Source organism: Prenolepis imparis, unplaced genomic scaffold (assembly GCF_030444845.1).
Source record: "Prenolepis imparis isolate NDT839.2.m4 unplaced genomic scaffold, iyPreImpa1.0 SCAF_11, whole genome shotgun sequence".
Classification (NCBI taxonomy): Eukaryota; Metazoa; Arthropoda; class Insecta; order Hymenoptera; family Formicidae; genus Prenolepis; species Prenolepis imparis.
This window is the reverse complement of record NW_028141169.1, coordinates 11,280,609-11,302,657: the sequence shown is the minus strand read 5'-3', so window position 1 is coordinate 11,302,657 and position 22,049 is coordinate 11,280,609. Positions and strand designations below refer to the sequence as shown.

Sequence of the window (22,049 nt, the reverse complement as noted above, 5' to 3'; positions counted from 1 at the left end):
CGGTGTAATTCAAAATTAAGAGTATCTCCCTCCCCAGGGGATGATAATCGAGTGAGGTCTCTTCAAAAGAATAAATTGCCGTCGCGCTCTTCCCTCGGATGAGCGAGAGAAATCCTTTTTTATTCGTTTCCGCCGTTCGTCGTATATTTACTCTTCTCTCAGATACTGTGAGTGAGAGTCTAATGAGAGCAAACTCGCGCGTCCATGAAGGTACTTTTTACATCACTCATCTCTTGTTCCTAGCACTCTCAAGAGACTCTTTTTTTAACAGATTTATTACACGTGTAATTGTATAAAATATTTATTCTCGAAAATTACGATGATGAAGAATTTTCGTACAAATTTTGTATCGATACTCTTTTCGAGCACCTGGGCAGCATTCTTCGGATATAAGCGCTTTACGAGTCTTCCGGTGCGTCAGGTGCTCGTCCCTGAGTCGCGGTGAAACGACAGGAAACACAGGTGTGCGCTCGGTGGACCCACCCTATCTACGGTCGGGGCCCAAACCTATCTACGGTCGTGTTGCACCGACGATTACTGCTGCGTACGATGCGTATCGGGCCGCGTGCAGCACGGAATTCTTGAGAAAGTTTTAGACGAGAAGGGGACGAGACGTGCATCTCGCACAGGTATACACGAATAAAATAGTCGGCAGGTAATCCCGCAAAGCCCCTCCGGGGCTTTTCCTCCGACGCTCGCGATTGTGAAGGTCGCACGAGAAAAACGCAGACCGTCAGCATCTAAATTCCACGAGCGAGCCACAAGCCGGCCTTCGCGAGGCGAGAAGAAAGATTATTGTTAGTCAGACTCGAATAAATAAATATTATTCTTCCCGTAAAATGCTCGTTATATAGGGTGATCCTCGTCGCCACGATTTTTAAGGTATTTAGGATAATCTGACAAAAAAGTCATAAATAGAAATTTATTATTTCAAGTGTATTAATCAATTTGATCGCTTTAATTATTTTGATTATTTTAATTTTGATTGTTTAATTATTTTGATCATTTTAATTATCTTGATCGTCTCAATCATTATTATATTTAATTAATTATATTTAATTAATATAATTTTTTTTTTTTTTTTCGAAACATTTTGGTCATTTTATTATATTGAACAAAATGATCAAAATAGATCAAAAGGCACAAAATGATCAAAATAATTAAACAATCAAAATAATTTTCTAAAATTTGATTGTTTTGTAATTATCAAAATAATTAAAACGATCCAAATGATCAAAATAATCAAAATGATCGAAACAATCAAATTGATCAAAATAATCAAAACAATTAAAGCAATCAAAATGATCAAAGTGAACAAAATAATAAATATGTGATAAAAATAGCGATCATTACGAGAACCACTTTGTATATATCTGTGTTTTTAATCGAACAGTTTCTCATCGGCAAAAAAGACTGTCCCGATTTGAAAGAACGAGGATTAAGTTAAATTTAATTTTAGTTCTTGCGAACAAGAAGAAACATTACGACTGTTACAATGTTGATTACACAATCGACATTTTATATTTTAATGCCGCGTATTCACTTTATTTACTGTAAACAGAACAGCTAGAAAGTCTCTAATCAAACTGTGTCGCAAAAACGGAGGAAAATATGACTAAACTCGCATTACAATAAACTTCTCGAGGTCTGCGGAGTTGTATTATATTCAAAGTTCGTTGTATTGAATGAGCGCGTAAAATTTTCATCACAATAGACACCACAAACCTTATTATGATAATACCATTGCGTCCCTACTCATTAACTTCATTATTATAATTTGATACTCGTTATTTATAATACTGCCGTTTGTGGAAAGCGCATTAATCATCTCTCGAATTATCATATTTGTTGTAAATTATAATTACTTTTGTGCGCGAAATGTCTAATAAAACCTTTTTATGCCGAATAAATCTTTACAAAGTGCCGAAGGGAGAGACAGAAATCTGATTAATGCTCGGAAAAGTTATTATATGGAAATGTTATTATATCACGCACAAAAAAAGAGAGAGAAAAATCGTACTAGTCGCCAGATGTTCTTAGCCGCGATTTTCCGCGAATAAAGATTGTACGTATACGCTCTTTTATTACTTAATTGAGAAGCGTATTGCGCTTCGAGTTTTTAGTTCCATTAACTCCATTAAGTCTGAAAGCACGACGTGAAGAGGAACGCGAAATACGAAAGTGCGAATTATCCGGATTTATTCGCGCGCGGTCGCGAAATCAGCTGATTTCCGGATATAATAAATGTATATATATATGTACGGAACAAGTTTAACTTTCCGCTATACTTTCCGCGGACAGCGCGGACGACGCGGCAAATTAATGAAATAGCGGAAGCAATAGCCGGAACTAAGTGGAACACGGAATTCATTACGGGAATGCGTTTGAGCAATTACACATCGATGTACCGTACGCGAGTTGTTGATTGGATTTGAGTTTATGCCAAGGAACGCGGCATAGACGTTGTAATGAACTTTCAATTAAGTGCCGTAGTCCCAACAGTGAGATTAGTGGCTCTTCGCAAACGTGAATGGACTATAATAAAAGGCAAAAATGCTCCGCGTGTATATCTATATGAAAGAGGATGATTAAATGTCGCTATACAAATGAAACCGAGACCGAATCAACAGCTGATTCCACGATATATTTATCTTTTACGCGCACAAATCTTTCTGTCGTCAAACGATATTTAATAAAACCTTTAGTTAGATTTATCTTTTACGCATACAAGTATCTTCCTGTCATTTATAAAATCATTTTTTTTAATTGTTAAATTTTTTTATAAATTTTGAAATTCTATCCATGAATATTATGCAAGTATATCTAATTGCAGATAAATTTATAAAACTGTGTTCAAGCTTTGTTCCTTTCTCTTTCCTTCGATTAAATGTAGAATCATTTTTTTGCTTTTTTATATAAATTTCAATTGAGATAAAAAACCCGAAGCATTTTGTCTTTCATTGTTCAATTAACAAATTAATTAATTTAAAGACTGGATACGAATTTTATACGTCACCGCATAACAGATGTGATCTTGAGCGGAAAATCAATTACAATAGATTTATCTTTTACGCGCACAAATCTTTCTGTCGTCGAACGATGTCTAATAAAATTTTTAGTTATAAAATCAATTTTTTTTTCTTTAATCGTATAAATTTTATCGATATTTATCCATGATTATTTTTGCAAGGATAAATAAATTTAGATTTTAAGATAGATTTATCTTTTACGCATACAAGTATCTTCCTGTCATTTATAAAATCATTTTTGTTTTAATTTTTTTATAATTTTCGAAAATTTATCCATGAATATTGCAAGTATATCTAATTACAGATAAATTTATAAAACTGTATTCAAGCTTTGTTCCTTTCTCTTTCCTTCGATTAAATGTAGAATCATTTTTTTTTTTTGCTTTTTTATATTTAGATATAAATTTCAACCGAGATAAAAAACCCGAAGCATTTTGTCTTTCATTGTTCAATTAACAAATTAATTAATTTAAAAGACTAGATACGAATTTTATAATACGTCACCGCATAACAGATGTGATTTTGAGCGGAAAATCAATTACGATCCAGCGGAGCGAGGAATGAAAAAGCCGACGACGGGTCATCGTTCGGTTTGACATCGCATCATGACACGTTTATTACTGCAATCGTATACACGCGATGACTGTGCATACACAGTCGGCGCCGCCGATCATCATCGAGGATCACAGAGAGGAAACGGTGGAGAACGGAGCGTCGAAGCGAAATGCTCCATTTCCCAGATACCTCGTTGTTATACGCGAGGAAGAAGGGATGGAGGAGAGACTCGGTACATATAAGCTACGCGGTATTTAAGTACCGTTTTCCGCGGTGCGGTATCCGCTCAATTAATCGGCTTGATTAACGACCTGTACCTGTCAACGGTCACAGGCCATTATTCGCGACTCGCGTGGCTTTTTCTTTTTCTTTCTTTTTTTTTTTTTCGATTTCCGCGAAATCCCCGGAAGAGAACTTTGGACCGGACGTATTTCAGCGCGGAACGTATATTTCAGAAATTGTCGCGCAAGCGATTTTACGCGTCGCGCAAAGGGCAAAGAGCGAAAAATTGGACTCGCGAAAGACGATATCTCTAATATCGACGTCAGGAATATATATGTTGAAATTGCGAAACACAGATGTGCCCCCGGCAAACGTTGTTGTACACTTCGTTATGTTAATTTCATACGCAATTGCGTTATTACATCGACGTGAAGAGAGAGATATACATATTCTCTTTCGTTCGGAGGAGAAGAAGAGGAGGAGAATTCAATTCAATTTTCTTCAAAACAATTCCATTCCCCGAGTCCAAGTTCGCCCGCGTTTAAAGTTCCACGGTTCGTATTTTCGATTTATCCGATAAACATCAGCTTTCGCATTACCCTCTCTCCCTCTCGGAGAAGTAAAACTACTTCGTCCGTTACATCGCGGTACACACAATCGGATACAATGTAGATGAAAGCCCCGTATTTGCTATGGATTCCGCGCTCTTCGCCATCCGGAATTCCAAAGTTCCTTCGATCGCCGATCGAGAAAATATGATATCGATCCGCGAGCAAAACGCGCAACCCATAGTTGGGTCTCGCAGTCATTGTCCGACTGCTATTCTCGCATCTCGGAATCATCGTTGTCGCCTTCCTGCTCCGGAGTATCCCGACCGAGGGCGATAAAACGTAAATAGGTCGCGATAAAGTTATACGAATATGATTCGTATCCGATGCGATCTCCTTTTGCGCGACGGATGTAGGTCGTCACGTTCCTTTTCGCGGTTTATATCCTATAACCGAGGAGATCTTTCGGCGACGCGATCGCCCGAAGCAAGATTAAAAAAGCACTTGACCCTTCTGTCAATGAACCGGGTACCAGAAGCAAACTTTTGACATTTTTAACATTTAAAGAATTTAAATTTTTGCATTTAAATCTTTGACATTTTTAACATTGACAATTTTTAATGTTTAAAGATGCGATTCATCCAAAGCAAGATAACGATTAAAGAACCACTTGACCCTTCTGTCAATGAACCGGATATCCGAGTATCCGAAGCAAACTTTTGACATTTTTAGTATTTAAAGAATTTAAATTTAATTTAATTTAATTTAATTTAAAAAATTTTAATTTAATTTAATTCAAAGAATCTAAATATTAAAAATGTGTCGGATTCTTTCCTGCTCGAAATACAAAGGACCTTTATGCTCGTAAAATATAAGGGAAAAAAGACCGTTCGATGTCCAGCATGTCTGTAAAAAAATTGTTACAGTGCATGTCAAAACGAACGCAATTGGTACCCAGGTACTCATTGATGAAAAAGTGAAAAATTATTGACAGAAGGATGTAATCAGTGATGTTCCAAGTGAGATTAATTTTTCTGGGGTAAGTATATAATGTGCAAAACGCGAATATCTTTTCGTATGCAATTTTTCGCGAAGCGAAACTCGCAACTTTTCTTCCCGCTCTCTTTCCACGACGTAGCTTCGGCGTTTACTTCCCGACAGAGGAAAACTAAAAAGCGTATAACACTATTTTTATCCGGGCGTAACGCTTTTATTAGGTTCCGCGAAGTACATCGGAGTACAGAGCCGGGCGCGGATAATCTTCCTCCCGACTTTAATTCCGAGCCGGAGCGGGACGTAAAATCAGTTCGACTCGGGAATGTAAAATCACCGTGTACATGTATAAAACAGTAAAGTGATAGAGTGAATGTTTACGACGGCGATGACGACGTTTACACTCAGGATGTGGGTGGCGTTGCAACAGGCGTTGCAACTCTTTACAGACTTGTTTACAACTGTTTGGCGCGAAAAAGGGTGCGCATAATTTAGATAAAACCGTACCGAATCGAAAAACTCAAATCTGTGTATCATGTGTTGTAAAAAATATCAAGAAAATCAGACTTTTTTTAATAAATAATATTAAAATGTGTGTGTCAATAATTTTGTTAAATAATGTTTTAATGCGAATAAAATTGCGATTCGTGACTCTTTCATTTATAATGTCGGTAAATGCACCACGTGTTAATTTTGCGTCAAATTTAAATTGCAAATAATCAAGAACAAGAGAGATATTTTTTTTAAATGTGTTTTTTTTCGTACGAGAGAATAAATGCATTTACTTAGATTTTTATTTAATCTTACAGAATACTCGAAGACAACCGCATGATGAGAGATTAATAATTTTTTTTACAAGATAAGGGTGCGCGTTTCTTTTCAAAAAACAACGTCTCTATTCACGCTCTCTTTTTCCATCCAGTCATTTCCTCGGACACGCCTCATTCCACATTCCTTCGCCTTCGTATTAATTGCATAATCGCGATGCAATCGTTTTTGCGCGTCGCACGGATAACGTAATATGACGTAAGAAAAATACGAGCGATGTAACGCGATAGCGTCTCTCTCTTATTTTATCTGTGGGTTTTTATTCCGACGAAGCCAACGCGAGTGAACGTCCCCGTAGCATCTCGGATGCTGCGAGAGTTGAATGAGTGTTCGCCGAATGCGCTCTGTATTTAGAAAAATGTGTGTGTATATATATATAAACTATATTCTGTGTATAATATAAATAAATGTGTATATATATAAACACTCGGCTCTTTTGCTTCCACACTTTCCATCAGCGGGCAATTAGATCCCACGCACCTTTATGCAGCGATCCTGGGGAATGAAGGAGGGACACAATTTCCGTGCGACAATATTATTCGATCGTTGACGCGTGATGTTCTTACGAATTAACGAGACGAGACCGCATCGATGATCTCCGCGAAAATTGAGCGAGAGCTATCAAGAGCGGAGTCTCGTGTATGTATACATCTGTTACGTTCTCGCGTTTTTTTTTCCGAATAATGAAAAATAAAGATGACGAAAAAGAGAAGAAAGAGAATAATAGAAGAAACTTGTGCTTTTATATCTTTTTTCTTCGCTAGCAATTTAAGCATTCAATCTAACTTAATTTTAAAATAATAAATCGGAAAGACTGTGATATATATAAGTATAAATTTAAGTATAAATAAAATTAAGTATGATGTAAAAGTATATACAGATATGAAAAGAGCTAATAAGAGCCAGAGACAGATATTAAGTGGAAGAAAATTATTTTTAATTATCTCTACGCTTATTTTGACTTGACAAAAGATTAATAAATTATTGTTAATAATTAAATTATATTAAATTATATAATTAAATTATTTAAATAATTAATATGGCTCTTATTAATCCTTTTACCTGAATTTGTAATTTAATTTGGTACAAATATAGCTCGTTAACTATACAAATGCGTTAAAATCACTATCAGATTTTTCCGTATTAAATAATATTTGCAAAAATTGTTTTAAAAAATTCATTAATCTTTTATACCTGTCACATTTATAAAGCACGTTACAGAGGCGTTATTTAAATTGTCGATCGCTTCTGTGTAAATATGAAATAACAGTGTATTATTTCTCATGTCATTGCCTGTTTCAATAGTAAGTCAGGGAGAGAGGAGCAAGAACATTATCATCGCGACACATTTGTAATTGAAGAAAGATTATAGATTGCGAAAAGAGTGTCACACCTTACAACAACACTACTTTATTACTCTCTCGCAGCTCTCCTTTAACTTGGCGATATTTAAAGAAACGCATGCCTCTCCAAGTTATCCGTATAACGTAATCGACCTAAATCACCATAAATTGCACGACCGATCTCTCTTCCAGAAGAGCACGGTGGAAAAACTTCCGCGCGGAGTTATTGCGCCTTCGCGGAAACGCAAAAAATTGGAGCATAGAGATGCACAAAAATGAATGTGTGTATATGTGTAAATGTGTGCGCCTGAAACTACGTATAAGTACGTCGCGATGTGCAAAAGACCGTGAATGATGCACGCAATTAGCGTTTTTCATATCGAGAAAATTCTTCCTCTCGAAAATAATTCTCGAAAAAAAGTGAGATAAACCTTTTCTCGCGAAAATAATACATCTCGTACAAACACGAGTTAATATGTATAATTTCTCGAGAGATTTTTTAATCCCGAAATATAAATTACGAACTCTTGTTTTTTTTTCCACCGTGTAAATTTTACTCCATTTTAAGCATTTTAATTAACGCGAATGTCGCGACTATATTCGATGTAATTAAATACAAAAGTCGATTATGAAGTCGACAATTAAATTCAAATCGAATGTAAAAGATAATAATATCCCACGAGTCGCAATTTTTCGTCTTTGAGAAATTCGATTCGCGAAAAGTTCGCTTGAAAAGCTCGATACGTCATATCGCTAAAAGATGAAATGTTAAAGGGAAGAGACAGAATTCAATTCTCCCACAATATTGTATACAACTTCCGTATAGGTATAATGAAGCGCACATCTTGTATACAGAGAGAGTCGAGAGAAATCAGTCCTCCAAAGTCACATATATATATATATATCCCTCGCGTAGAATCCGTTTAAGAGAGAACTCCGAGATTAGTCCTCGAGAATGAACTTGGCGAGGAGCTTGTGGCGTAAAAGGCCACGAATGATACGCATAATGTGTTAGACGTGAACAATGGGCAGCGGGCGTGTCGTCTCTCGGTACATATGTACATACATATATGTATGTATACAACATCACCGATCCTCGTCATCCCCCATCGCCAGCTATATATCTATCCTCTCCCTGTCTCGCTCTGTTCCACCTTTCCGCGCCTGTCATCTCATTCCCGTCTGTTCATCCACGCATCGCTCTCCTCTTTCTGCTTCTGCGCGTGTGTTTTCGTTTCTTTTTTTTTTTTTTTTCACTTTGAAAGCGGAATGTATACTACTGCGTGGTCGCGGAACAGGAAACGCCATGGGAGAGTGAGCAATCGGTATTCCGCGACTGTGTGTCGCACACGAACGAGTCACAGAGAGAAAGAGAGGGAGAGAGAAAACACTGTGCATGTATAACGAGTAACGACGGACCGCAGGAACGGCTTCAATCACCGGGAATGCACTTGAAATGCATTCGCCTCTATCCCCTATGTCGTTGCGCGAATCTCTCGCACGTACGCGCACAAATTGTCATCCGCCTTTTTTCGCGATCCGGAAAAACGTTTCGCAAACGCGCCGTTTACACGCCGGATCCTCCGTGCGAATTCTCGATTAAATTATCGGACTTGCTACTTTTCAGCTAAACATTTTTCTTTCCTTTTTTTTATTAAATTCGCGAAAAAAGTAGATGAAGACTGGCGATTATTCTGCGTGAATTTATTGTCGAAAATATGGCGAATTAATTCGAGAAACTATATTTACAAGAAAGCAGGGTAGAGAATTTGTCAAAAAATATAATCACTCATTTTCCCAAAATTCGAGAGATATAAATAAATATAATAAAAGAAACAAATAAATGTAAAAATTCATATTTGCCTGCTGTAATGAATAATTCGATGTACGATGCGATGGGTAGCACATTGAAAGATGACCTTATAGGAGATCGCGATACACTCGTTCTTTTAAGGCGATCCTTGGTCGAGCTGTCCGATGCAAATGCCGACGTGAAGAAATGTCACCGTTCCGAAGCGTAAACGCAGTTGCATTGCGGGTATCGGACGGTATCGATTACGAGGGAGAGAGCGAGGAATCGATATCGCTGACGAACGGATAACGAACGTGAGGTTTACGAAATTAAACGGTGCGGTCTCTACAAACATCGCATTGAAAAGTTACCTCGTTAGTTGCTCGATAAATTTCACGCATCTTTCAAAGGCCAATCCCTCTAAAGTCAAAAGTGACAGATTTGACAATTTAAAATCAGCTGATCTCCTTTAACAAGATTTAATTGAATGTTCTCTCTTTTTTACGCGCCCTCCTCCATTTCGTCTCTTTTTTTAAATTCTTCTTATCAAACGTTAATAGCGCAGTAAAATTTGCTTAATGATTAAACACGAGCGATAAGAAGATCTCGTCTCTCTGCGTTTTGAAGACGAACATCGCGGCAGTCGTAAAGGAGATTTCGGTCGAAAAAAAATTAGGATGTAATAATGCTAACGCAAAAACCGGCTTGTGCGCAAATGGAATTCTGCGGTACCAAAAAAAAAAAAGAGAAAAAAATGCGTTAGTTGCAATAATCACACGGGGCTTTTAGGACACGTCGCGCATGAGATGCCTCTCGCTTTGAAGCGTGAAAACTGGGACAGTTTCCGGGCTCCGATCGAGATTACTAGAGTAGATTTAAAGAAACGAATGGTACCGCGATATTCTCTTTCTCTCTCTCTCTCTCTCTCTCTCTCAAAAAAAGGAAGAGAAAGAGCCTGTTTCGCATTAATTTTTGGTCACCGCTGCATTCATTTTCGGAGCATTCATTCTGCGGTCTCCCTCGTCAAAAAAAGGTGTCAATAGAGCGCATTCATTCGCATCTGAGCGACCTGCTCCGCGAACTCATGAATAAGTTACCTATGATCTGTTCTCGGGCTCGGCCCGGAGACGCGTCTAGTTATGACACTATTAAACTTTCCATCGCACCGTTAATAATTTGCGCGTTAATTATTGTCCGCCTCTCGTCGTCGCGCATCGTTTGACGCCAAAGTTTTAAACGAGTCCTCCGAGGAGACGAGCGGCGATTCCTGTTTGTCAAGTTGGAGAATTAAAGGGCGACGAACAACGAGAAGCTTCTGCGAGGAGGATTTCGCAGAGTGTATCTAGAGAAAAGCGAAGAGAAAGAAGAAGAGGAGAAGAGCAGACGAGCGTCTCTTATCGTTATAAAACGATGTTCCCCGGAAACGTCGGGCTTTCTAATAGTAAATAGTACATTCTTCGCATATCAGAAGAATCGCGTTAATTGCGAGACTATAACGCGAAAAATCGCGCGGAAACTTGGAGAATCTTATATACGGGTATATGAGTACCACACAAGAGGTGCCCAGGTCCGCACTCGTGCCGAGTCGACGCACTTCAAGTCCTCCTCTCTCTTTCCTTCGCACACGAGTCCTTATATATGCCATGCATCCCTCTCGTGTCATGTTAGAACCGCGCGAAGGAGGAGAGACAGCGAGAGGCTGCGCGGCAAGAAAAGAGGGATTAAGGAGGGAGAAGGCAAAATTCAGCGAAAGAAGAAAAGAGGGAGAGAGAGAAAGAGGAAAAAAAAAAGGAGAGAGAGATCAGGCCTCTGTCGAGGCGCTGCATACCGAGGACTGGAAAACGCATTGTTTAGGCTGCACTCACACCGGCTCAGGATGGGTGTGTCGCGAGCGTGAAATACCGGCGAAGTGACTTGACTCTCTGGAGGGAAAAAGTCGAGTGGAGCCTTCGACCTGGTGCTCGACTCCCATCCCGAATGGATCGTCCACCGTATTTGATCGGCTGACGATTATTCGAAGATGCACTCTTCGCGAATCGAATTTCGCTCCAAAATTGCGGACTCTCGCGGTGCATTTCAGATTCGTTGCAAGGACTCAAGAAGCCGAGAACCCCGTATAATCGCGTCGAATTAAATCGCACTCGTGTGATTTTTTTTTTAGAATTCAACCTTATCGAATAATAATTTAATCAAATAATTTTTCCTTTTCTTTTGCAAAAATCTTTTTTTATAAATAAAATTTTAGAATCCATTATTAAAATTAAAGTCGGGGGCTTTGAAAAATCTTCGCAAACTATAATGGAGTTATCTTTTTCAAAAAGCTCATTAGTGAAAAAATCCGATGCATATCATTAAAGCTAACAGATAATAAATTTTATAAAGAAAATTTCACATAATGACTTTTTAATCATAAAAGTATCGTGTCGACTGGCAAGAAAAGAATATATTATAAATGATGAGCGCAGTTGTCAGGATATATTATTATATCGTAAAATAAAAATATATATATGTGTTTTCATATCTGCTTGCAGAAGAATCTCTTCGGCTCTCTCTTCGGCTTTTATAAAAGATCACGACTAAGTAAGTATGTTCATGGCGACATCCAGCGAGTATCAGCTGAATTTATACTTTTCTATCTAGGTAAAGCAGAACGCGCGGATTTATAGATTTTAAAGTGATTTAAAATAATTGTCTCATTAGGCACTTGTCGCACAAATGTGCGCTCTTGTAGGACAGATAAAAATATATATTATAATCGCGAAAACTCGCGATTAAAATTCAAATATTCAAACTAGCTGTTGAAAAATGCTAATCAAATTTCACAGGGCAGAGTCTCTTGCCAGACTTGTTTAATCACCCTGTTACAAGTTCTCAGAACAGAATCAGCCCTTAATTAGTAGCGACTGAATAAGCGATAAACTATAATAATTAATGAGCGAAAGAAAGAGAGAACCAAGGCGATAAAAAAAATTTGTATATCAAGTTTCAAAGATAAACCGGTGAAAAAAAATGTTCACCGCGTTTTTTAGTAGATATATAAACGCCTGGTAGAAATAGTTATATTCGCACGGAAACGGAGAGAACTCGGATTCCGACTTACTTAATGTAAGAAGGACGGCGCCTACAATAGGGCGAAAAGCGCCATCGATCGAGGAACGATTTGAAGAGGAGGCGTAAGAGCTTCCCGGCTCTCTTAAAACGCTCTCGCGCATTTACAGTCTAACGTGCTCCTTACCTGCAAATTGGTTCGTCTCGCTCGTCCGGTGGATTCAGGAAATTGCCGTCGTTCACCGCCGAAGACGTCGATCCCCGCGGCGACCTCGGGCCGCCCTCCGGTTCGCCAATCAGCACTTCTGTCCGACCATTTTGGAAGGGGCTGCTCGAGCGACGTTCGCCGATCCTTCCGCCCTGCACCGGTTGCTGCAAACAATTTTACATTCTTTTTTCAAGTGACATCCAAGATGAATCAGAACTTATTATCGCGCCTTATCGTCCTTTCGAGTCAGCGATTTGAAATTTTTCGAGCACAGATTCCTCCTTAACGACGTTATTTAGATTAGATGTCTTATTTATGTGTGTGTCAAATATTTTTGTTAATTATTTTTAGATATTTTTTAATGACAAAGAGTAGTAAACTCGACACTGATTATCGATGTATCAATATATACACAGAATTGCTTAATTACGAGCTGGGACCTAATTTAATTCAAAGGAAATAGTTGTAGCCCAACCCGTTAATTCAAAGAAACATTCTGTGAAACGTAAATAACAGTAGTCTTCTGCGAGTCAAGGCTCACATTAACGTGCTTAACGTTGACAATTAAGCACGATAAATTACCGATGGCGATTTACTATTCCAGGAAACTGTTTAATAATTACTTAAGAAATCTACAACGGATGTTACTTATGTAAGCAATGCGCGATCGGTGCCAGTGGAATGTAGCGTTGAAAAAAAATGTGTCTGTGAAAGCTACTACAATTATAGTAGCTTAGTATTGCACAATGTAAGAAATCTACAATCCACTTATGTACATATAAGAAACCTAATATGCCTCTGAATATTTATATTTTTATTAGGAAATTTAATATATAAAAGAATATAATAAAATATTCTATATAAATCTAGTAAAATATTCTATATATATAAATCTAGTAAAATAATTAATAACTTGATATTATAAGAGAACAAAAAATGTGGAGAATATCATTCCGAAGATAAATTTTTCCGAATATAATTTCGTTCGTATTTGCGAACTTGAAGACGAATTGCATAAGAGAGAGCATGTACTAACCAAGAGATTCGCCTCTTCGTAGCTATGTTGCTTTTCCAAAGCGTCCTTCCGCTCCTGCGAAACGTGTTCCACTCGAATGTCAGCCTCTCTCGCTAATCCCTTGGGAATCGTACCGTTGCTAAGTTTCGTGGAGAAAGCATTCGTGCCCAATTCCCTGAAAAACAATTAAGACACGATCGAATTAATTCATAAGCCCTCTAATAAGAAATGCAAAATATGGCTGTGTAAAATGCGAAACCATCTTCCGCCTTTCCCTCGTTTGTATACAAAATAAAAACAGGGCGACATTGTAAAGGGATATCAATCGCGACAATCGCGCAATTTGTCACATCCGGCCTGCGACATATATCGTGTCTTCTATAGGTATCGCTTGTGCATATTTTCCCTGCTTTTACAACAGCCATTGGCGATTTATTATGCTTCGACAGGAATCTCAGGGGATATTAAGCTTTCAGAAATTAATTACAAATATCTCTACAAAGCAAGACACTATACTATGTTCAATACGAATTATTTTTCAAATTAACTGCGGCATTTCTGAACTCCTTTGTTTTTGAACCCCAGGTTCAAGAATAAAAATTTTCATAAAAAATCGTACCAAAGTTTATCCCTCTTCGGCACAATGAATATTATTAAAGATAAAACTAATGAAATAATAATATAATTATTATGAAAATAATAAAATATTATTTCTAAAAAAAATTGAATGGTATAAGAATAATATAAATAGAACAATATAATAGAGAGAGAGAGAGAGAGAAAGAGAGAATAAAATATAAAAAAATGGATAAAACTTACTTGTCTGCCAAAGTAACCGTAATTTGGCCATTCGACACGTCTTTCGCAGCGGAATCCTCGCTCGTGGACGCTACCGCGTCATTTATCTGAAACATTCGCACAAACATACAAATTAGCTGGATTTTATTCTGAAAGAATCAACTCTTTGATCGATTGCCAACATCATAGATTTGTTCCGATAATATTAGATCCGCTGTATATCATGTGTGTCTCGTGCGAAATTTTCCGCGAAAAAGTTACATCAGCGACGAATAATAAATCCCATCTCGTGATTGCGTTTTGTATTTAGCCGCACGATGATTAAAAATTTAATCGAATGTATAGTTATATGTATGTCGCGATCACGTGACATACGGCGTATAGCATTCAATTTAGCTTTATGAAAAAAAAAAACAGCAAAAGCCGGATAGCACTCGGTTTCGTTTTCGTGTCGCTTCCGTATTTCTAGGAAAAAAACACAATCTCCGCATTTATTTCCACCTTCGACGCGTAACTATCTATTTAATTCGCGACACGTCGAGCGCGCGCGCGCTTTATATCAAGTGGGGAATCAATACTAATTTTAATAAAAAATTAGTATTCGTCATAAACGCAATCGTAAAGAAAAGAAACAAACGTGAACGTGTTGCATAAAACTCAGAAAACCGGTCAGCAATCTTTTAGCGCGATAAACGAACGGCAAACGTGCAAATACTGGGCCAATGTCACGATGATATCGTCACGAAAAAGGAATTCTAACACTTCTCTTTTCTCGTAACATTTTTTCCTCACAACATCTATATGCATATAGATACATATATAATTGTTTTTATTTTTAGAAACATTTTTTTTTAATTTAAACATTTTTTATATGTATTTTATATGTATTTTATATGTATTTTATATGTATTTATATGTATATATATATATATATATATATATATATATATATACACCTACTCTTTTTTCATATTATATATATAAATATATATATCAATGTAAAAAATGTTTTTAAAAATAAAATAATTTAAAATATGTGAGAGAGGAAGAAATAAAATAAATAATTTCCCTCTTCTTGCCATTTTTTCCTCTCTCAGTTGAATAATAAATATTGTTATTGATCGCATCTTATATTATTATTGTACCACTGAAATTTTTCATCCGTTTTTTATTTTGTACATCGTCGAAAGTATTTGACAGTACGACTGTAATTCTGAAACCCCATACGAATAGTTTAAAGAGACAGATTCACGCGTAAAAATGTCTGATTAAAACTCGTTTACTATTAAAAACTCATCAGCATCTGAATGTCTTAAGCGTCTCTTTCGCCACATCCTAATACCATCGTCGGGAAAAGAAAAAAAAATTGACGAGGTAGAATGGTCGGACAATTTCCCGAATAATATCATCGTCGCACGACGAATTAAACCGGAGTCCCGTTATCTCTCGCGCCTTTCATTTAACTGAATTATCGCGCTAATATGAAAAAAGGAGCATATTAATACCGTCGGTGCTGTTGATACAGCAATAAGCGCTGCAAACGATACGAATCAAGAAAACTCGTTAACCGCCCGTCATCGTGTATGCATGTGCTTACGACATCCTTCGTGCGGTTTCTTCGATGTATTTCGCGCGAAAACTCGCGTCGTGCGTGCCTGCTATATTATAGATTTTAAGCCCGCATGCCGTATCGCAATCACGCGCGAAACAATCCCGCATACTACCCTAAAATATCGCGATCGGAACGCAGTTAATAAAGAACAATGCGCGGAATTTTTCTCAGGTCTCTTTTGTACGGTAACAATATCTCCTTCCCCTCTTCCTCATCAAAAATAGAAAAGCGTCAATTATATATTATTATAATTATATATTATATAAATTATTTATTTATTATAAAATATAATATTTATATTATTATATAAATATTATAAATTAGATTTGTATTTATATTAATATTAAATTATATTTATAATATTATAATATTTGTAGATATGACATCTTATATCCATTTACAAAAATATCCGAATATATTGAGGAGGAATTCTTTTCCATATTTATAAAGCGCGCGTAAGAATTTTAAAGAATTTTGCGCGGTCATAGCGTATCGGAAACGCGAGTTCATAAATAATATCGACTTCCGTTCCCGCTGAAAATTCCGAGATACCATCGAATAAAGCGTGACAGCGATATTTCGCCGTTTGATTGCCAATTCGTTGATCGATACATCGGGTATCGATATATCGAGAAAGAGATGTCGACAAGGAATATACGCGTGCGTGCATTATTTTTTGCCTTTTTTTTTTTCTTTACGGAATACGCGTCATCGGCGACCTCATAAAATTCATAATTGCGTAATCGTAAAATCCGGGGAATTCGGACGCGCGAGCGATGCAACCGAGAAACGAGCACAGGCGTACATACATTACGTATAAGCTCCGGCACTCTCTGGCGTAAACAAGGCCGCGCATAATCGCGCCGTGTTCCCGCTCACTCTCCGCCACTCATTTACTTTGCATTCCGCATTTCATAAGCAGCCTCCGCGCGTATAGAGTAACGATTTCGCTCGCGGCCCGATCGATTCATTTGCACGCAGCCGCGACGGGATTCGCGCTTTTAGCATGTCGGATTGGATCTAGCCGCGGCGGCGCGCGAGCGGAATAAGAATCGGGGCCCCGGATGACGGAAGCGCCGAGAGAATGCTACGTCCGTCTGTCGCTTTTAACGCGCGCTTCTATTCGCAGATTGCATTAGGTATATCGGTATTTCCCAGTCGACGAATCGCCTCGCAATTGATTATGTCTATATACGGAGAAAAATATTATCATTGTTAAATTTTAGGCATTCCTATTTATTACAGCGCCGTTTTAAGAAAAATGTGATAAATTTTTGATTTTTTTTTTAGGAAGGTTGTCTCTTTATCTCGATATTTCGATTATTAAAGTTTTAAAACGTTTAAAAGAATGAGTAAGATGGTTTCTCGTAGTTTTCGTTACATCTTTAAAGTTTCCTCTTTAATCTTTTACTTTTAACAATCTTGTTAAAAATAATGACATTTAGGATACGCTTTTTTCAAAATTTCTTGCATTTAAAATATTTAGCAAACACGGAAAAAAATTTTAGCTGCCGTAGCTAAATTTTAGGTATCTCTATATTACATCCCTGCATTACCTCTGAAATTTAATTACTATGCTAAAATTTAATTATGGTAACTAATATTCTAAGCTATATATTCGGGACTTTCCCCATTAAATTATATAGTTATTTATTAAATGTAATATATAATAGAGATACCTAAAATTACATTAATATTCGCTTTGCTAAGTATTTCAAAATCAAGAAATTTTGAAAAAAAAAAGCGTATCTTAAATGTAATTATTTTTAACGAGATTGTTAAAAGTAGTAAGATTAAAAAAGAGAGAATTTAAAGCGCCAGATGTTACGGAAACCACTGGAAACTATCTCACTCCATTCTTTTAAACGTTTTAAAACTTTAATAATCGAGATATCGCAAAAAGACGATGACCTGCGTGTAAAAATCGATCGCGAAAAATCACGTTTGCTTAAAAACGACGATGAATCTAAAGCCGATCCCTCTGGCATAAAAAGTGACTTTCCTTCACCTTCTTGGGTGCGGTGAGAAAATGAGAGAGGAAAAAAAAAAGAGAGAGGAAAACGAAGAGAAAGAGAGAGGCGTACAAGATCGTATCTCGTCTCGTGGAGCCATCGAATCGCTCGAACACGATATTAACAGGCGATTCAACTAATTACGTGTCTAACGCTCTCACGTACCTGCTGATGTAAAATGGCCTGGATATCGCGAGGCTGGATCTTCTTCAGCGCCGTCAGTTTCTGCAGCCTCTCCCGCGCGCTCCTGCAAACAGAGGAAACGTACGTTTGTTAAAGCCGTGTCGCTTCGCTGTTTATCCTTGCGCGAAGGCGAACGAGATACTAGAATGGAGGAGAGTGAGTCACGAAGAGACAGAGACAATTCTTATCGGTGTGTTTTTTTCTATTTCCACGCGCTTCTTTTTCACCTTCCTTCTCTTTCTCGCTCAAAAACGCATGCGAATGCAACTGCGTTTGCAAATTGCGACTGAGAACACTGTTGTTGAAATCTAATTTGCAACAGCGAAAAGACAGGTCGAGAGGAAAGAGAGAAAGAGCGAGAGAAATAGATAGATTATTCGTTTCTATACTAAAAAGATTCTTTCTCGGAAAACAATGGTCCAAGTAATCAGGGGCAATTTAATGGACGCGATTTTTTTCCTAAATAAAATACACGTACATATATATAATGGAAACTTTCCGTGGATGAGATAAATCATATCTTTGAACGATTAAATTTCGTATCCGAGGAAAAAAAAGTGGTATCGAGATAAGTAAGAGCGCAAAATTGATTCTGTCGTATTATTGGCATTAACATCGAGGTACCATTAATGTCAGTAATGAAGCATCTGGGTATAAAAGAGAGAACGCCGACTAGTAGATCGATATATTCCGAATAGCGAGGAAATATTAAAAAGAAGAAAGAGGGAGAGAGGAGAGAAAAAGAGAGAAAAGAAAGAGAGAGATGTCTGAAAATACGGAACTCTTTTCCCGAGATTTCGCGATATCTCATCACGGACTGTCATTATCGGATTCGATTGAAACGCATGCTTCCGCGGGATTCTCGTGACATTTAGATGACGCATTCTCGCGTTCGATCAAAAACACATATTCGCCCGCCGCCGGACATAACCGCCTTTTATATGACGTTTAATCGATACACGCGATTCCGCGCCCCGAGAGGAATGCATTTACGCTATATAGAAACGGGGCACAATTATTAGAGATTTCCCGCCTCGCGCGCGCGTGTGCTTATATCTAAACTAAATAAGATGCGTATACAGACTTAATATCGTTCACGCATTCGCAAGATGACAATCTTTACTATTGTACCCGAGGGGTGTCTCACTCATTAAACATTTGTACATGTATTGCGAATATTACCGAAAATTCTAAGTAATTCCATGTAATGCGCCGTATAATTCTAAGTAATGCGACGAAATGCGTGTAATTATGTTAATTATTTTTTTTTTAATTAAATAAATACAATATTTAAATATTAGTACTGTTTAATTTAGTAAGAAAAATGTAATTAGAATGATTATAAAAAGAAATGTTAAGAAAAATAAAGTTATGATTATGCAAAATATATTAAATTAATATTTTTTTAAAATTAATATTGCAAATATTTAATTGAAACACTTAAAATATTATATTAGAATTAAGATATAACAAAAAGTTACGCGCATTCCCAATTATAAACTTAAAAAAATGTCTTATTTTAAACTTCTTGATTAAAAAATTCAGAATGTTTTAAAAATCAATTTAAAAAACATTTTTAATAAAAATTTCTTTTATATAAACTTAAACACAAAATACAAATAAAATTAGATCAGATCTGAACAAATTAAATATCAAATATTAATGATATTTCACATAAATTATAATATTTAATAAAATATATATTTAAAAAACGTCATAACATTATTTTTATTTTTTAAGACGTTTTAATCTTGTCTGGGTTATTATTGTTTTATGCTTGTAAATCAATGCGAAGTAATGCAAAGTAATGCGCGTAATTCCAAAAAAATGTATTGCAACAGTGAGACACCCCTCGATTGTACCATTACAGGGTGTCTACTCAAATCTTGTAAAAAAAAAATTCCCTGAGAATTCTCTGATCCTCCAGGGATTTTTGTGTAAAATTTCAGATAAAATAAGAAAATTTGTAAATGTAGCTTTCTAAAATAAAAATTTCTTTATGCGCTTTCTAATGTTTTCTATTCATACGATTGCAAAGAATATATATTTTCTAAAATTTAACACTAATTTATTAATCGTAAAATTAATTGGAACAATATATAACAAAATACAATATATCGCTATATCTAAACGTTATAAAGATATATACAAAAATAAAAATATAAAACAAAAAATAATTTATTATAAATGTCTTTCAAGAAGTACTAAATCATTTAAATATGATTAAAAAATTGAATAATTTTCTATGAAACTTGGATAAGATACTAATTTTGATACTAAAAAAAGATACTCAATAATATTACATGAGATTTTAATAAAAACTTAAAAATATATTAAACATATGTTTCTTAAGTGCAAAGTAAGAATAAAATTTTTAAAAAAATTTTCGAGTCTCAATGAAATTCGCGAATTTTTCAAGATAAAAAAAATATCCAACAATCCCTGGTTTTCGCGGTTCTTCCAGGGAGTAGACACCCTGCATTATTATTGCAATCACTCATTATCTCACCTTTCGACGGCGATAACCCAGGCGTCTCGTATCCGCCCAGCGTTTGGCCCGTCCAGCTCTTCTGTCGGAAATTCACGAAGGATTAATTAGGCAAATTTATCGCGTATTTAACACGTCTGTCAAAAAAGAGAACCCATTACTCGGAGCCGCGGTTAAACAACGGCGGCCGTGTAACGGGGAAGAATATGGCAGAGATAAGTGAAGCGTACATATCTCGCGAGCCTGGAGAAGATTCCCTTCGTTTCTCATTTATATCGCGCGCGAGAGAAAGCCACCCGCCGTGATTTCATTATTAATTTAATTTCTCCCTCCGTTCCCGCAAGGATTCCTTTTTCTCTTTCCTTGCGGATATATATTTTTTCTTTTTTTTTTTTATTTCCGTCGTCAGTCGTAATTCGACCGTGTCGTATCCCTCTCGAAATATCGGTGAAAAACATTTCTACGAGAGATTTTTTTAACCTTCCCGTGACGGGGGCTAAATTCGTTGCGTCGCGAAAACCTTATTACGCTCGCGCGCGTGTCCTCGTAATTTTTTGCCCATCGGTTATTTATACATCCTCCCTCGGCGGGGAATAACTACACGGACCTACACACCGCGTGTATCAACCCACTTTTCTATATAAAAAAAGAATAATCTGATCGATCGGTCGGCTACTACCGTTCTTAGTGCATGGCGCTAAGTCTTGGTCGGCTTCCTCGTCGTCGTCGTCGATGAATTTTATACCGGACAGATCAAAATGCTTCGCCAGGTCCTCGTCGGGTTCCGTCTTGCGATTCGGCAACTTCGGAGGATCGTCGTCGACGATCGACTCGTCTTCGACGACGATCGAACGGCTATCGAGACCCGAACGCGTCGAGCAACCGCAGAAGATTAATTTGCGAAAATATTTCGACATAATAATTCGCGTGAACAGACAATTTTTACCGCGAGCACAAAAAAACTTTTACTTAATAATTTTCGCTTTCGAAGCTGGACAAATTCCTTTCGCAGTAGCTACGCTTATTTTTTTTCATCGGCATTGAGCCGCATTGATTTAAATTTATTTTTAATTATATTCTATTTATAAAGACATCTAGTTTGACCATAAATACACACGTCCTACGAAAGGACGGAATAAGATGGAAATAAAGCAGCTCGAAAGTGCTAATTATGCTTATTATACTCGCCACATTGCGCCCAATTTTTTTATAGACACCCAATTTCCAAATTTTTCCCCCTTATTTTAATTTCCATAACACGAGTGACAGATAAATGTCATGCTACTGTTCACTTTCCTCTCCGACGCGGCGGCATTTCAAGTGTCATAATTAGCAATCTGGTCAATTCATTCGGTTACACTGGCTGCAATCGATT

General features: G+C 36.9%; 1 protein-coding gene across 5 annotated transcripts in view; it reads right to left on the bottom strand.

Moving 5' to 3' along the window:
• The window catches only part of LOC145942419 (uncharacterized), a 71,114-nt gene that overhangs the window by 31,968 nt on the left and 17,097 nt on the right, over positions 1-22,049 (bottom strand). Inside the window, exons 1-6 of one of the 5 annotated variants that reach the window (XM_083049116.1) lie at positions 21,354-21,633; positions 20,696-20,756; positions 18,169-18,250; positions 14,401-14,486; positions 13,603-13,756; positions 12,546-12,730 (exon numbers count right to left, since the gene is read on the bottom strand). In XM_083049116.1, the coding sequence (XP_082905242.1) occupies positions 12,546-12,730; positions 13,603-13,756; positions 14,401-14,486; positions 18,169-18,250; positions 20,696-20,756; positions 21,354-21,591 (806 nt within the window). In that variant the 5' untranslated portion in view covers positions 21,592-21,633. Of the gene's footprint in view, positions 1-12,545; positions 12,731-13,602; positions 13,757-14,400; positions 14,487-18,168; positions 18,251-20,695; positions 20,757-21,353; positions 21,634-22,049 lie in introns of those variants that run through there. The other 4 variants (XM_083049112.1, XM_083049114.1, XM_083049113.1 and 1 more) reach the window with 4 other exon arrangements.